Source organism: Anser brachyrhynchus, assembly GCF_964034855.1.
Source record: "Anser brachyrhynchus genome assembly, chromosome: 17".
Taxonomy (NCBI): domain Eukaryota; kingdom Metazoa; phylum Chordata; class Aves; order Anseriformes; family Anatidae; genus Anser; species Anser brachyrhynchus.
In genome coordinates, this window is record NC_137710.1 from 84,573 (window position 1) to 102,585 (window position 18,013).

The 18,013-nt window shown below is 42.7% G+C and overlaps 1 protein-coding gene across 9 annotated transcripts in view; it reads right to left on the minus strand.

Moving 5' to 3' along the window:
* ZNRF3 (zinc and ring finger 3) overlaps positions 1-18,013 on the minus strand; it is a 113,391-nt gene that overhangs the window by 7,147 nt on the left and 88,231 nt on the right. For 5 of the 9 annotated variants that reach the window (XM_080558992.1, XM_080558993.1, XM_080558991.1 and 2 more), the window contains 4 exons: positions 9,223-9,297; positions 4,965-5,096; positions 4,022-4,132; positions 2,593-2,760 (listed from right to left, as the gene is read on the minus strand). In XM_080558992.1, the coding sequence (XP_080415118.1) occupies positions 2,593-2,760; positions 4,022-4,132; positions 4,965-5,096; positions 9,223-9,297 (486 nt within the window). Of the gene's footprint in view, positions 1-2,592; positions 2,761-4,021; positions 4,133-4,964; positions 5,097-9,222; positions 9,298-10,783; positions 12,014-12,044; positions 12,269-12,378; positions 12,585-12,606; positions 15,363-18,013 lie in introns of those variants that run through there. The other 4 variants (XM_080558997.1, XM_080558998.1, XM_080558999.1 and 1 more) reach the window with 4 other exon arrangements.

An 18,013-nucleotide genomic window follows, 5' to 3' on the forward strand; every position in this document is an offset into this window, starting at 1 on the left:
TTTCGCAAAGCTATCTAGAACATTCTCAAGATCTTGCTCCAGAATGGTGATGCTCACCTCACAACCCATCACCATATAAATGCAAAGCTACCCTTTGCTCTTCCCTTCCCTATGTGCATCACTTCACACTGAAGTTCATGCATGAATCTACTGTCCAGTCAGTTTTGAAGAGCCTTTCCGAAGTTCTTGTCTGCCATCACCTTTGCTACTCTGACTAATTTCCGATCAGCTAACTACATTAAATTTCTACAAGCTACATTAAATTGTAGCTTGTAGCACTCAAATATTGCACCTTTAAAGAGTATGGATCTTTTATGAATCATTTCAGACTAAAATGTCCCCAACTCATTTTTAAATGGAAGTTTAAAACTTATTGACTGCTTCTATTCTAAGGCGCCTACCTTCTATTTCATCCTTTCATTACTTCCTCTGTATAGAACCACGTCAGAGAAGGCAAGCATTGACATCAATGCAGAGATGCTAACTAGGAGCTGAAAACCAGTTCCTAAACCTTGGCAGGAACCCTGCTTCTCCTCTGGTTTCTCAGTGCTGTGTACTTAACACTTCAAAGACAAGGTACCATCAAAGCTTGAGAAGCAAAACACAAAATGTATCCCTTATGTCCAACAGAGCTTGCATGTACCATCACCTTAGATAGCACACAATTTGTTAAGAATACCCAGAGAATTAAATGCTGAGGCTACCCTGACTTCTTTACCTGTTCTTCCTCAAAAAAGCAGCTTGATGGAAGTATCAACTTGAAAAATGAGATCCCTCACCTCTCACAGAATCATCTAGGTTGGAAGAGACCTCCAAGATCACCTAGTCCAACCTCTGACCTAACACTAACAAGTCCTCCACTAAACCGTATCACTAAGCTCTAAATCTAAACGCCTTTTAAAGACCTCCAGGGATGGTGACTGAACCACTTCCCTGGGCAGCCCACTTCAATGCCTAGCAACCCTTTCAGTAAAGAAGTTCTTCCTAATATCCAACCTAAACCTCCCCTGGTGCAACTTTAGCCCATTCCCCCTCGTCTGGTCACCAGGCACGTGGGAGAATAGACCAACCCCCACCTCGCTACAGCCTCCTTTAAGGTACCTGTAGAGTGCGATAAGGTTGCCCCTGAGCCTCCTCTTCTCCAGACTGAACAATCCCAGCTCCCTCAGCCGCTCCTTGTAAGACTTGTTCTCCAGACCCCTCACAAGCTTCGTTGCCCTTCTCTGGACTCGCTCGAGCACCTTGATGTCCTTCTTGTAGCGAGGGGCCCAAAACTTAACGCAGTACTCGAGGTGCAGCCTCACCAGAGCCGAGTACAGGGGGACAGTCGCTTCCCTAGCCCTGCTGGCCACAGTTTCTTATGCAAGCCAGGATGCTGTTGGCCTTCTTGGCCACCTGAGCACACTGCTGGCTCATATTCAGCTGACTATCAACCAATACTCCCAGGTCCTTCTCTGCCAGGCAGCTTTCCAACCACCCATCTCCCAGCCTGTAGCACTGCTTGGGGTTGTCGTGCCCCAAGTGCAGGACCCGGCACTTGGCCTTGTTGAACTTCATACAGTTGGCCTCAGCCCATCGGTCCAGCCTATCCAGATCCTCCTGCAGAGCCTTCCTGCCCTCGAGCAGAGCGACACACGCACCTAACTTGGTGTTGTCTGCAAACTTACTGATGGTGCACTCGATCCCCTCATCCAGATCATCGATAAAGATATTAAAGAGAACTGGCCCCAGTACTGAGCCCTGGGGGATGCCACTAGTGACCGGCCTCCAACTGGATTTGACTCCATTCACCACAACTCTTTGGGCCCGGCTACCCAGCCAGTTTCTAACCCAACGAAGCATATGCCAGTCCAAGCCAAGAGCAGCCAGTTTCTCAAGGAGAATGCTGTGGGAAACGCTGTCAAAATCCTTACTGAAGTCAAGGTAGACCACATCCACAGCCTTTCCCTCATCCACCAAGCGCGTCACTTTGTCATAGAAGGAGATCAGGTTCGTCAAGCAGGACCTGCCTTTCATAAACCCATGCTGACTGGGCCTGATCACCTGCTTGCCCTGCAGGTGCCGCGTGATGACACTCAAGATAATCTGCTCCATAAGCTTCCTTGGCACTGAGGTCAAACTAGCAGGCCTATAGTTTCCCGGGTCAACCTTCTGGCCCTTCCTGTAGGTGGGCGTCACATTTGCTAGCCGCCAGTCGCCTGGGACCTCCCCTGATAGCCAGGACTGCTGATAAATGATGGAAAGCGGCTTGGCCAGCTCTTCCGCCAGTTCTCTCAGCACCCTCGGGTGGATCCCATCCGGCCCCATCGACTTGCGTACATCCAAGTGCTGTAGCAGGTCGCCAACCATTCCCTCATGGATTGTGAAGGCCACATCCTGCTCCCCATCCCCTTCCACCAGCTCAAAAGTCCTTTAGATTTTCATTGGGAGCTGCGGAATGCATTTGAGGCTGAGCTGGCTACTCAATGGAATTCATCTGGCAAATGGCACAACTTCAATATACAATGCATCTAACAACCAGCCATATATCACAGTGCTAAAGTAAATCAGCTACTTTCTCAGTTTACACTGAAGAAACCATCTATCCTTTACCTCCCCATCAATGTACTTCTCCAAGCAGATGGCACAGTCAGAGGTGGAGCTGCTACTGAGTGTATCCAGTGCACCACAGCTATCTTCCCGGTGCCCCTTACTTTTGGACTTAAACTTCCTGGTCTCCATTTTTTCCAGTGCTTGCACTGCAAGCCTGTTCATGGAATTCTAGAACAGAAGAAGAAGAAAAAAAAAAAGGCAATGCTGCTGCGTATGAAACTGTAGTGTAGTAGCAGAGAAACACTGCCATATCAATTTAATGTATCTTACCAAATCACATCAGGCCCAAACTAAGGTACAACTTAATAAATGAACCAGAGAGTATCCTAATTAGAATTTAGATCAGAAGCCTCATGAAAAGAATGTATGCCACCTGCAGTAGTGAGAATGATGAGCTGCTTTGGACTGAAACAGGGTGAAAGTGCTCACAATTGGGATACTCTGCAACTGTTCAATTGATAGGCAACAACTATACGAGGCATCATACAGGATGTGGTCTGGTGCTTTTTAAAACTGTAAATATTGACTGTAATGCCACATTATGCTGCTATAACCATATTACCAGAAACAGTACTTCAGACAGGGATTAAAATGAAATGCTACTGAATGAACTGCATTATTCCCCCAGCAATTCAGTAAGATCAGTAAGATCTTAAGAAAGATCAGTAAGAAGAAAGATCATTAAGAAAGATCGGATCAGTAAGAAAGTTAGGAAGGGGATGGATTACTTTTCACTATAGAATTTATCCTCTCTCTTTCTGAGACTCATACTATATGCTGTTGGCTCATAACATCTTTGAACTCCTGCTCAGCATGTCCAAGGCAATATTTCTAAACATCTGTTGGGCTTTGCATTCCTTTTACATGTATATCCATGTACTGGACTGTTTAAAACTACAAACTTCCATTAGCTTCCATTTGCTTTCCCTTTCATGTTTAACAGGACAAATTCAAAATATCTCATCTAGAGTTACTCCTAAACAAACTTTTTACCTTGCAACCTTCTCCGATGAAGAATCAAAAGATATTATTCTATTGAAAAGAGTTGTGATTTCTTCTCATTCATTCCTGATATTCTCCTCACAATACATCATTTGAGCTTGGACTTCTGTTGAAGCACACTAGTGTTACTGATAAATCAGCCTCTGAAAAAACAGAAATTCTCTTCCTTCCCAAAGGCTAAATGGACTGCTTCTGTACTCATTTAATTTCTGCATTTAACTGAAGAGACATCACAGGTCAATGTAGCTATCATTTAAAGACATTTCCAAATCTTTTCAAAGGTCTACATCTGTGAATAAAACCCTTTCCACAAAGATGGCTATTCTAAGTTAGTGTCCTGCATTCCCAAAGGCAGAAAGTAAATTCTACGACAAAGTAAAAGAAGGCAAATTTCAGTATTTGATAAATATACCATTACTGCTCTTACCTGACTACGTCGCTGTTTCAGTTTGATCTTGACAAGAAGAATGAGGCAAACAAGAGACACAACCACAAAGAAGGCCAGGAAAATTCCCATATCAAAGTACTCGGTGGGTTGCTTAAAAATCAAAACAAAAATATTTTGTACATGTACACAGTGACAACGTCAAAATTCAATGCACTCTGTTCATTAACTAGGATTCTATGAGACAAAACCTGGAGTATCTATGTCACTGCAATTGAATGAAATACACAGAATGCCAACCATGAGATGTCTGATTCACAGTGTCTCTGAACTGATTCTACGAAAAAATAAAAACTTTTTTTTTTAAACTGAATCACACTAGTACAAATTTTTATGGGTTATTGCTTTTCTTGTATATCTGAGCAAGTAAAAATCAATATATGAGTCTTCAGTGATGGCATACTTCTCACATTTCTTAATGGAAATAGTCCATAACAATAAAAAAAAAGCAAAATGGTAACTGGGTCATCGTTGACCTCTAGCTTTGTTCTTCTGTTAACTACATGCAGTAGTGTTCAAAAAAATATCTGGAAAAACAATTTTATATTAAAATTACAAATATCAGATATCAAATAATTAACCCATGTTTAAAACACCATACACAAAATATTAGTTAACATACCTACTTGATGTATCTGAACTACCAGGTGTGTTTAATAACTAATTTATTTAAGAAAAAGGAAAGCCTCCATTATATAATTTTTAGCTGTTTATAAATGTAGAAAAATCTATATGAAAGACATCAGGTGTCACACTGTGGAAACTACACTTACATCCAGTGTAGCTACTTGTTCACAGTGCAGTTACTCAGTTTATTTAGGTCAAAAGAATTTCTCATCTATTATTGCTCATTGGGAGCATCAAAACAATGTCACACTCAGTGCACAGCAGTGTAATACCTCGATAAAATTTCTTAAAGACTCACCCGTGGTGGGCGATGCTGAATCCTTGCTCGTGCAACTTTCTGCTTGTTAACTATGTTCATTAGCTTGACAGCATCAGCACCCTTCACATATACCACTGGTCTCTTCAGAGGGTCTTCTAAGCCCTGGTTCAGCTAAAACAACGATAACAAAAAAGTCTACTCAGAAGGCACATTTCAAGACAACTACCTTTCTTCTGAAATGCCTCACCTCTGTGCCTGGGAAGATCATGGAGCAGATTCTCCTGGAAGACATGTTAAGGCATGCATGAGATAAAGAGGTGATCCGAGACAGCCAGCATGGCTTCACCAAAGGCAGATCTTGCTTAACCAATCTGGTGGCCTTCTATGATGGAGTGATGGCATCGGTGGACAAAGGAAGGGCGATGGATATCATCTACCTGGACTTGAGCAAAGGCTTTGATGTGGTCCCTCACCACATTCTTCTGGATTTGAAGGATGGACTGTTAGGTGGATAAAGAATTGGTCAGCTGGTCGCAGCCAAAGGGTTGTGGTCAACGGTTCTATGTCTGGGTGTAGGCCAATCACAAGTGGTGTCCCTCAGCGGTCAGTCTTGGGACCAGTGCTCTTCAACATCTTTATCAATGACATAGACAATGGAATCGAGTGCACCCTCAGCAAGTTTGCAGATGACACCAAGCTGAGCGGTGCAGTCGATACAACAGAAGGAAGGGATGCCATCCAGAGGGACCTGGACAGGCTGGAGAAGTGGGCCCATGAAAACCTAATAAGGTTCAACAAGACCAAGTGCAAGGTGTTGCACTTGGGCAATCGCAGGTATTTATACAGACTGGGTGAAGAAGAACTTGAGAGCAGCCCTGCGGAGAAGGACTTGAGGGTCCTGATGGATGGATGAGAAGCTGGACTACTGTGCTCTTGTGAGACTCCACCTGGAATACTGCGTGCAGGCCTGGGGCCCCCAGCACAAGAAGGATGTGGAGCTCTTGGAACGAGTCCAGAGGAGGGCTACTAAGATAATCAGAGGGCTGGAGCACCTCTCCTATGTAGAAAGGTTGAAGGAACTGGGCTTGTTTAGCTTGGAGAAGAGAAGGCTCTGGGGAGACCTCACTGCGGCCTTCCAGTACTTGACGGGAGCGTATAAACAGGAGGGGGAATGCCTGTTTATATGTGTTGATAGTGACAGGACAAGGGGGAATGGTTTTAAAATAAGACAGGGGAGATTTAGGTTAGAAATTAAGAGAAAGTTTTTTACTCAGAGGGTGGTGAGGCACTGGAACAGGTTGCCCAGAGAGGTTGTAGATGCCCCATCCCTGGACGCATTCAAGGCCAGGCTGGATGCAGCTATGGGCAGCCTACTCTAGTGGTTGGCAACCCTGCCCAGAGCAGGGGGATTGAAACTAGATGATCTTTAAGGTCCTTTTCAACCCAGGCCATTCTATGATACTGGTAAATGGATGGAAGAGTAAAAGAATATGAATGTGGAATGGATTCAAACACCCATTGCTCTCTTCTAGCACAAACTAAAGTGTTCACTTAAGTGTGAATTAAACTTTTAGTATCAAACTTTTGAATTAAGCTGGTTTTTACTGAATAAAACTAAGATGTGAGGATAAGCAAATGTTATTTCTGAACAGCAGCTTTAACTAAACTGTACTAGGTGCCAGTGCATATATTAATACTGTCACATGTTAAAACCCATAAGGAAGAAGAGTAAAAATCTTCACATTCCAATAAAAAATTACCTTAGTATATTACCATTTTCTGAACTTTTGATTATTTCAACTTTGCAATTTTTTTATTCACATACAATTTTTTTGGCTTCCTGTACAATCTAAGGTCAAGAGTATGAATTCCTGTCTTCTGTGTTCTTTGTACCTTACCAATTTGTTGAAGTCCGTAATTTCTGCTGCATAACTCAGCAAACTTATTCAAATAGTTATTTGGATTCTATCAGTTACTGGAGGTGTAAGAGTAGATACACTAATTCACTCTGAAATTGCCTTCTAGGTTCAGCTGAGCTATTGTGAAAGGCTAAATCATAGAAGTGTAAAATAACATGGGTAGGAAGAGACCGCAGGAGTCCAACCTCCTGGTCAAAGTAGGGTGTTTTATCCATAACCATTATTATGCTTTATCCAGACAGTTCTTGAAAACCTTCAAGCATGCACAACTTCTGTGGGCACTAAATCCATAACAATCTCCTAAACTATATACCAGGTAAGAGAATAAAAAGACAACAGAATTGATCTGTTACAAAATGGCACCACATTATAAAGTCAAGTAACTTATTGTGACCCACAAGAAAAATCTTACTATAGACATTGTTTGATACAAGATAAGCACTGACAAGCAGACGTAAATGGTATAGGGAAAGGAATGAGATGACAGGAATGTAAGCAAACTGAACAAGATCACAGATCATAGAAAGGCTTGGGTTGGAAAGGACTTCAGTGATCATTTAACTCCAACCCCCCTGCCATAGGCAGGGATGCCCTCCACAAAAAGAGTAGCATATGGCAGAGATATCATATCTACACTGTGTTGATATCTACCTGCTGTTTTTGGCTAAATCATGTAGAAATTACCAATAAACTGGTCTATCATCCTACTTACAAAGTATCGTTTAATCTGTCCAGATGATGGTGACAGATTTCACCAAGCCTTTAAAACACAATCTTCGGATCGTTTAACTGGGTTTCTGAAAACATTGATCAAGCTATTTTTAAGACCGACATATTCTGAAGAACTCAAAACTAGCTGAATTACTCAATCCAACCCAGGGATCCTACACGTCTGTAAGGCTTGCTAGCCTAAGGCCAAATTCAATCACTGTTGCTACATTCCCAGACACATATTCCCCCTGAAGCTTTCTTGTCTAGGAACGAGTCAGCTCCTTCCCCAGTAGCTTTTGCACACTGACAGACTTCTGCTAAACATGATGATCTGGATGCTGTTACTCCCCTTCACATTATGCAAAATTAAAACCAAGAAACAAATCTGACTTCACAGAACAAATTCTAAAATTAAAGCTTTGTTCTTAGTCTATAGCAAAAGATACTCAAATCTATGGGAATTAAACCCACAAAATCTCTTTCATTTTATTTGTACAACTAAAATATTCGATCATCCACTAGACTGGTTTCCCAAATACTATGCACAGCTGCACCCAGTTAATTAGCAAGAGTCAAGGAAGGAGAGCTGTTGTTGGTAGATGGAAGTCAACAAAAGGCAGTAAGGGAGCTTCGCTACTTCTGAGATGGATGACAGAAAGTAATTAGAAGCTGTAATACAGAGAAAAAAATGAAAAAAAAATCCTTGTGCAGATAATTTTTCTGCGTATAAAGTGGAGAAAATGGTATCTGAGAATGTTTGCAAAATTAAGTCTGTAGCCTTGATGTACAGGCAGACCAAAGTTCTTAAAGCATCTATTGCAGAATCCGCATTCCTTTGTCCAAAAGATGCTCATTTCATAATTAAAGCCAGCTTTTTAAATGTAAACATAGATGGTCTCTCTTTTCCCAAAGAAATTCAACGCACTTGAAAACACTCTGCTCACTTGTTTCTGCTGTATCTCTATGACAACAAAACAAAACTGAAACAAATACAGACTATTTTCATGCCTGTTAAGCTTCTTCTCTGTACTCAATTCAGAATTGGCTGCTAGAATCTTGTCAAAGTTTCTCACAGAACTATTAGCTTACCCATCTAAAATGGAAGTTATATAGAACCCCCACCCCCCAAAAAAAAGAAAAGCTCCAATTGTCCACATTATACTTAGGCCAGAATACATCAACTGTGAACAAGAAAAAATGTGTAAGTTTTGTAAGAATTTGTTTGAACAAGGTTTGAAAGCCATTTTGCAATCTCAAAAATAATGGATGCTCAACAATACTACTTATCACAAGCTGTGTTCTGTACGCAGAGCTAGGCAAAGAAATCCTTGACTGGAGGGCCAAAAAAAAATATGCCTCTATCCTTTCTCAAAACCTTAGTACCAGTCCTGGACTCTGGACTCTAACAAAGGCTAGAAGAAAAATAAGTCCCCAAAACTCTCCTCTTTCTACCATTCTCAGCACGTCCATTGCTTCTTGTCTGCCAGAGAATGAGTAGGAAATCTACAGCACCATGTTAGCCAGGGTCAGAATCTGCATGTCATGATCTAAGTGTGCTCTGAGACCTGTATGGTCTCAAGTCCTGCCACAGCACTTCCAAAAGAACCCAGCAGAGGTTATAGTAAAACTAGGCTCCCTTGTTCATACCTAGCCTCCCTTGTTCATACCTGATCAATGGCATCTGGGTTTTCAGAAACATCAAAGATGACCGCTGTGGCTCCTCGTTGCACTGCTCTTTTTGCCTGCGAAAAGAAAGACAGCATCCTCAGACTCGTCCCAAAGACCACTTCTTACCTCATAAACTACTCTCTCTACTCACTCCAGGTAATGAACTTAACACTGTGTGTTTCTGTGTAGTTAAAACAAATAACAGAGTAATTTCAAACATAAGAGTTACTGAACCAACATGGAATTGTAGTTAAACATCACTGTAACTTCTGCAATCTCTCTGCCCCTTCCCACTCAAGGTCCTTCAACAAAATTTAACATGAATTCAAATATGATTTATACCCTCTAAAGACTTTAAATATAAGAACTTTTAATTTTTTTTTCCATATTACTTGGAATCACCATCAAAACAACCTACCCTGTGATTTGGGGTAGATATACAAGCTCACTGGTGTAGAATATAAAGGTGGACTAGGTTCTTTACACCTTTTAAATGTCCTAGGTCATTCTCTCTCACAGTCATGACAAGCTCTAGGTACCACAATCTGCGTACAAAGTGCCTGATTTTTTGTCCTCATCAGAGAATAATGCTTTTTCTGACCACTAGAGGTCAGAACTGTTGCATAAAACATTTCTTATGCAAATCAGAACTTTCTTATAAGATTAGTTGTTTAAATACGAGGCTTTTAATCTAATACAGTCCAAAGCTGGAGTTAGCACAGAAGAGATATTAGAACATATTCAAATTCTCTATGATAGATAAAACAGTATTTAAACCACCTAGGCTAAGGCATTTTTACCAGTTTCTGCCACGGTGCCTCTCTACATTCCACTGAGTATTGCTCAATGGCTCAATAGAGCGAACTATCTCGGTGACTTCAAAACAGTTACTACCGTCATTGGATGCAGACTGCAAGTAACTATTTCTCTGAGTAGGGACAGCTGCCACCATCACAGACTAAACAAGATGACACTGCAGAGACCAGCAAAACCTGAACTTAAACATAAGAAAGTGGTAGATTATGAAATATTAGTCAGTGTTTTACTAAGAAGACTGTTGACCAGGTCAGGGCTGTTAATTTGAACATCTTTGGGTCATTTTCTTTGCTCCACATAACAAAGCCAATCAGACAGTACACAAGGGAAAACAAGTCCCAAACAGGGTCTCTTTCTCAGCCCACCAGGTATTTGTCCTCTTTGAAGTCAGCACACCTGGCTAATCACTAATAGCTGTTGGGGAGGAAAAGTTGAAAGGAACCTCCACTGAAGAGACATGGCCCTGAGGTGAAAAGGCATCCAAGTTTCCCTAGGAGGCATATTTTACAGACATGCAGCAAATGCAGAACTGTTCAGGATATTTAGATTGTTCTTTCAGAATGGTCAGCCAACAAGCAAAGCACTTTGATCTCTGAATATATATTTTAAGAGAATTTGTAGGTTGGTTCATAAAACAAACAAACAAACAAAAAAACACTCATTTTGTGAACATACTGAATAAACAGTTTACAGTACAGCAATTCATTAAGTTTCCACCAACAAGACAAAATCTGTATTTCTTACCCTGTACTGCAAAATCAGGTGTTTGAAATGTAAAGTACCAACTGAGTTCAAAAATTGTGCTGGACAGAATGGTAACATTCTTTTCCAGTTTATCAAACTTAATATTAAGTAGCGTGAGACCACTGGAAAGAAACCCAAGTAACACAGCTTGAAACACTTTTTATAAAACCCTTCAAAAATAGTGTTGTACTTGTCAGGAAGACCTCCCTTACTGTTCCACCTGTATTTCACAGAACCACAGAATCATCTAGGTTGGAAGAGACCTCCAAGATCACCGAGTCCAACCTCTGACCTAACACTAACAAGTCCTCCACTAAACCGTATCACTAAGCTCTAAATCTAAACGCCTTTTAAAGACCTCCAGGGATGGTGACTGAACCACTTCCCTGGGCAGCCCACTCCAATGCCTAACAACCCTTTCAGTAAAGAAGTTCTTCCTAATATCCAACCTAAACCTCCCCTGGTGCAACTTTAGCCCATTCCCCCTCGTCTGGTCACCAGGCACGTGGGAGAATAGACCAACCCCCACCTCGCTACAGCCTCCTTTAAGGTACCTGTAGAGTGCGATAAGGTCGTCCCTGAGCCTCCTCCAGACTGTAGAATCCCAGCTCCCTCTCCTCCCTCTCAAATAATAACCACGTCACAGGAATATTATGGTATTTTTGGTACCAGTACCGTGAAAAGACTTAAATACTCAAATAGTATAATTCATCATTACCACTGTGTTCCTTCTGCTGTAAAATTATTGAGTTCCACTCCTCTGGAATGCGTACAGTACTAGCACTGAATAGATTTAAGGGGGCTTTTCAGGGGTAAGGGAAGAAGGGTCTTTCGAGGGCAGGTGAATGAAAATAATGGGGAACAAAGGCATATCTTCATGTTCTAGAAGCAGTGAATATTGTTCTAAAGAGCAAGTGAAAAACCATCTGTGAACTATGCATGTTTACGAGCTTAGTGGACTCATTGCTGCAGCTCTGTCCCTACAGCTCTGTGGTGACCCACACTTCTGAACCGGCTCTAGATGCGAGCACTTGTACCCAGACTCCGGTCCCCCTGCAGAAACTTTAACGCGCTCAGCTTGCTGGATGAAGGCGGATTCAACCTCCTCCTCGACTCCTAACTCCAACACTAACACCTGGGGCGAGGCCAGCGCTGCCCTGCCGCGGGAAGCCGCCGCAGCCCGTGCCGCAGCCCCGCCGCCCCCGCCGGGCAGGGCAGCAGGCGGGGCTCGGGGCAGCGCGGGCACGGGACCCCCACTCACGCAGCTGGGGCGAGTTCAGCCCTCTGCCGCTTCCCCTTTCTTCTCCGAACTCGCTAAGCTCGTTCAACGCCGGCAAGCCGCAAGCAGCAGTTGCGGACGAGCCCCGCGCAAGGACGACGCGCCCCGCCTTTCGACGGCCCCGCCCGGCCAGCTCCGCTCCCTCGCCCGCTCCGCACCCGCCCCGCCGCCGCCTGGGCGCTGCAGTGACGGGCGCGCGGGGCCAGCGGCGCCCTTCCGCCCCACCCCGGGAAGTGACGCGTGCCCGGGGCCGCTCGGCAGCCGGCGGGGCCGCGGGCTTCGGTGCTGGCCCCAGGGAAAGCGGCTGGGCGCGCACCTGGGAAAAGCCCTCAGCCTCTCGCCCGAGTTACCAGAGAGCCTGGCCCTCTGTGAGTCCGGGCTGCTAACGAGGCTCGTTCGCACGACGGGACTCCGCAGGGGAGGCCGGTGGCAGGGCGAGCCCCGAGCTTCCCGCGAAGGGAAGGCGGGTGCGCTGCCGCTCCGCAGCGGCCGCTCCGGCGCTGCCCGCGCTCCGCTCCGCCGCTTGGCGGCAGCCCGGCCTGACCTTCCAGGTTGCGCTGGCAGGAGATCAGAGAGCAGCCGCAAACGCACCACAGCCCGCCGCTTCTCGCCACCCCCTTCCTCCTTCTCGCCTCCTAAAACTCGTTTTTAAAACCACAGCACTTTGTCGAGAAGCAAACGTGCGTGAGCAGGCCGGGGGCTGAGCGCAGACGCTTTTTTCATCTGGTGTTCGTCTCCTTCCCTTCAGCTGGAGACAGGCACCTGCGGCCCCGCTGCCTGCCTGAAACCTCGCGGCTCCGCGCCTGGCTGCCCTCCTTCCTCTGTCCCTGACCGTGGGCAATTACAGCCAACGCATCTTTCGAAATACCCCATCCGCTCCCCAACAGTCAGGACAGTTCAAAATAACGCAACCGATACAAATCCCACGTAAAATGATCCCGGTCTGTAACAACCATGCGACTTTTTTGTGTTAGGTTTAAAGAATGCCCCTAAACACATTTTTCTAAGCAAAGCGGCCAAAACCTAGATTAAAAAAGACAGACAAGTAGGTAGAGGGTGACAAACAGAAGTTGTATTGGTACATGCTTTGCTTTTATAGTACCGATGGTCAAACCAACAGGTATTTCCTCAATTCAATTCCCGTGCAATTGACAGAAAGCAGTAAAGAATGCCAGGCATACCATTTTCTGACATTAGTTCTCTTCAATGGTGTAAAATAAATGACTTGTCACTGCATCACAGTATTATTCCTCTTTCGTAAAAAGCAATTCAAAAAAAAATAAAAAGATAAGATAACTGCACTTTTAGTACTTCAAATGGTCACTCTCTGGTTCATAATGACAGGAACCTTCCTATCTTTCTTTGCATTCAGAGTTCCAAAAGGCTCCACTATAGAACAATGGACTCTGACCTGTTTGCTCTACAAGGCCACTATATATATAGAAGCATCACCATCTTAACTTTTACTCTTTCTGTAAAGTGCTGCCACATCCTGACTGGAGCTGCAGGGAATTTATGTATTTTCTTTGTACATCAACAGCTAACTAACTGCCCGACATGCAGAAACATAAGGCTTAGTTTTGCAAAACTACTCATTTGAGAGTACTAAGCACACCTTTTTCCTAGAAGCAGGACTGAAGATGACAAGCAAGCCCTGTACTGGCAATTCCTGAATTCTTTTGTCCTCAAGTACAGAAATAACGAATCACTAAATATAAGTTAGATATAAGTAGCTCTCTATATGATAGAGACAAGACATTTGGTGTCTTTATTTGACAAGCACAACCTTCACTCCTTGTCTGAAACCACACTGATTTTTCTAGAAGGGAGACAGGTTTTTTACAGGCAGCAACTAACTGTTACTGGCATTTCCCCCTTGTGTTATATGTAATGATATAAAATAGTGATGCTTTGCACTTGCAACTTATGTCACTACATCTAAGTGCTGTGGTTGGGAAGTGCTTAACTTTAAAAACCATTTCTGGCAGCACACAGCTAGTCAGCAAGAGAGACCTGAAAAAAACTCTAAGTACACATCTGAAACAAACAAACAAACAAACAAACACAAAAATTCTCATCAGTTTCTTCTTTCATTATTAGGAATGAAGTTCCAAATGTGTTACAAAATGTTGTAACACATGTTCCAAATGTTGTTACAAAAACAAGGAGTCCTCCTGTATGCATCTTGTCATGATCACAGGTGGTAATCCCTAGGAGTGAAAAAGGTTCGTGCTGCTCACAGGGTGGCCCTCTTCCCCTATATGAGCCCTAATGAGCTCCCTGACTCTGTGTTCCCCAAATGAGCAAACTGAATAAGCAATCACAACCTGAATCTCAAACTGCTCATTGTATGAATGCACAGATAGTTGTGAGAAAGTCAAGTTTTTTTTCACACATTTGTCCCTCCTTTATGCCCCCTCAATAGTGATTAAAGTCCACTGGGAAGGCCCTCACAGGTCTGTACACCTAAAGAAGGAAGAAAAAAACCTCCAGTTCTGGTTTTCAGGTCTTCTGTGCAGTGATATCTTTAGCACATTCCCTTCATAGACTTGTTTCAGAGTGCTCCAATAAACACAGCTACAATATAGCCAGAAGTCAACAAACCAAAGAGAAGACAGAGCAACAACCAGCATTTTCAGTGGATGCAGGTAAAAGACTGGCCATGCGGAAGCACAATTAAGAGGGGAGGAATAAATCTTCAGAATTGCTGAAAGGGCAAAGGAACAGGATGAGGCCCATGTACCACATGATAACATCGTGGAGCGGTAATACAGGCAAAGCAAAACACTTGATGAGGAATAACACGTATATTTAAAATTTATCCTAGCAATATAAAAAAAAAAAAGTAGCAAAGCAAGTAGAGAGAATTTCAGTCGATAACTGCACTGAAAATGTTGCAGCAATATATGTCAACCATGACAGCAGCAAATACTGTAAGGTGTACTCCAACACAGAATCACAGAATGGTTTGGTTCCATGGAGGGGGGCACCCACTGGGCAACCTGTTCTGCCTCACCACCCTCATAGTAAAGAATTTCATTCTAATATCTAATATAAATCAATTCTGTCTGTCTAAGTTTAAAACCATTACCCCATGTCCTATCACTACACCCCTGGATGAAGAGTCACTCTCCAGCATTCTTGTAGGCCCCTTTAGGTAGTGGACGGCCACTGTAAGGTCTCCCTGGGGCCTTCTCTTCTCCAGGCTGAACAACCCCAGCTCTCTCAGCTTTGTTTCATAGGAGAGGTGCTCCACCCTGCAGGATCTTCCATTCTAACTTTTTCTTGTGTATGGATTTTACTTATATACAAACTCCATTTGAACTAATGTTTTTCTGTGTTGGTTGATTGTTGGTTGCTGTGATTTTTTTGGTTGCTGTGATTTATTTCCCCCTGAAAATACATGCAAAAATCATATTAGCACAGAACTATACATATATCCCTATTTGTCTCAATAACAAAATTAAAACTAAATGAGTTTTATGAATATTAGTTCCATTTTAAATAAATATGTTCAAATCTTTGCAGCAGTTTCTATGGGATTATTTTTCTTTGTCTCTAACATAGTACACAACAGGTTAAAACTGCTCCAAGAATATTTAAGTTAATCATAAACCAGGCATGGAACAATCAAACAAGTTAGTTGTGTCTTCCCCTAAGAAAGCCAAAACAGAAAACAAACCTACTGTGTTTTGTGCATTAGTGATACTACAAAACTAAATGTAATAGGTAATGTGAATAGGCTGAAAATAAAAGTCAAATGGCAAGGATGACAAAGATCTAGGGGTTCTAATAAAAAGAGATCAGCTCTGTTATAATTTATTCAAACACATGGTAGACATTTGACTTTTGTAACTGAATGTTGGACATAGGTGCCTCTAAAACAACTAAAATCATCAGAGATACAATACCCACCTTTCGATTTACCTTTCCTCAACCCCTTAAATATCACCAGCTTCCCACTTTAGCAGAAACCCTTTGCTGAAGGCTACTTTATACTCAGAGAAAAATGAAAACAGAAAGATATGATGTGTCTATTACACATTTGTAAGGGCTTTTTTTATTGTAAATACATTTTATTGCCTTCATCAATGTTTCTGCAGTATTTTAATTTGCACAGAGATTGTCATAGCTCATTGAGAAGGCTGACAAAAAGTTACTTTTGAATATATTTTAGGAGTATTTTTAGGCCTGCTCGTTATGAACTCGCTGTTGATAATCATTACCAATAACATGCACATTAAGTACTGTCTCAGATGAAAACATGAAAGAATTTACTAGACCCTGCAATCCAGAGAGGATGAGAGGTGACACATACGACAGAAGTGGGAGGAAAGTATCTCTTCATATATCCAGGCTCAAGGGAATTCTTATTATTACCTCAGAGAATAACAAAAAGATTTATAGAGCTTTGCATTCCTTTCCCGTGGGCCACACAAATACAGTAAGGAAGCAAGGACTTGCTTGATGAGACATACTTTTGACCCGAGGGGACAGATAATTATGAAACAGGTGCACTGCTTCCTCTCATTCATTCCAATCAGGCAGGAGGACAGCAACAATCGAGACAATAAGGAGGTCTGCTACTTGCTGACATATTGTCAAGGTTTTGGCTGGGATAGGGTTAATTTTCTTCATCGTGGCTTGCATTATGCTGTGTTTCGGATTTTTGATGGAAATAGTACTGATAACAAAATGATAATTTAGTTGTTGCAGAGCAGTGCTCAACAGAGCCAAGGACTGTTCAGCTCCTGCTGCACAGCCAGCAAGGAGGCCACAAGGAGCTGGGGGCGACACAGTTGGGACAGTTGACCACAACTGTCCAAAGGGATGTCCCATCCATGTGGTGTCATGCTCAGCAGTAACAGCTAGAGTAAAGAAGGGGTGGGGTGGGGGGGTGTGGAACGACAACATTTGGAGTGATGACGTCTTTCTTCCCCAAGGAACTATTATACATGATGAGCCCTGCTTTCCTGGAAGTGGCTGAACACCTGCCTGCCACTGGGAAGCAGTGAATGAATTCTTTGTTTTGCTTTGCTTGAATGCAAAGCTTTTGCTTTGCCTAGCAAACTCTCTTTATCTCAATCCACAAGTTCTCACATTTTTACCTTTCCAATTCTCTCCCCCATCCCGCCTGGAGAGAGTGAGTGAGTGGCTGTGCGGTGCTGAGCTGCCTGCAGGTTCAATCAAACACATCTGCAAGGACCCTGCATGCTTGCAGAAACAAACACATCTCAGAAACAAGCATCTCCTGCTCTGCTTTCTAGTATGGCCCCATTCCAATAAATGTATTCGTTATTATGCAGCATTGGTAAAACCACCATAAGAAGATCCCCATTTAAGAGAAAAATCATACCAACAACATTAGCCTTCATTCATTACCTTTACTTCTTTGTCAGAATTCCCTCTCAATATACAGCTGCATTTACATGTGAGGACATGACATTCTAATATAATAGGTTGCAGAGAGTAAATAAATTACAGATGAGAGAGAAGGACTGAGGCTTGGAACCATAGGTGGGGAAATCAAAGTTCATTAATCACCGTTAGCTCTGCCATTTACATCAACATATTAATGAATTACACATTTATTAAGACAGTAACTCAAAACCCTTAGTTGAAATGGTTATTAGTAGAGCCAGATTACTATCTGGAAGTAAAAATACATATTTTTTTTTTAATTTGCATTCTAGATAAAACTGACAAGCTGAAGGGAGGAGCAGATGCTTTAGAAGTATCTGCTGCCTGTGTAAAACCAGATATGTCTAGCCTGTCTAGCACTATGTCCTCACAAATACTCTTACATTTAGAATTACGTATCTGTCTTCCTGGATTAGCCTCTACAGATCATTCATCCAACTCTAAGAATTATTTTCCTGGATGTTAGTGTACTGTAAATAAAAAATATTAATTATACCTATGGTACATGGTACATGAGGGAGTTGATTTAT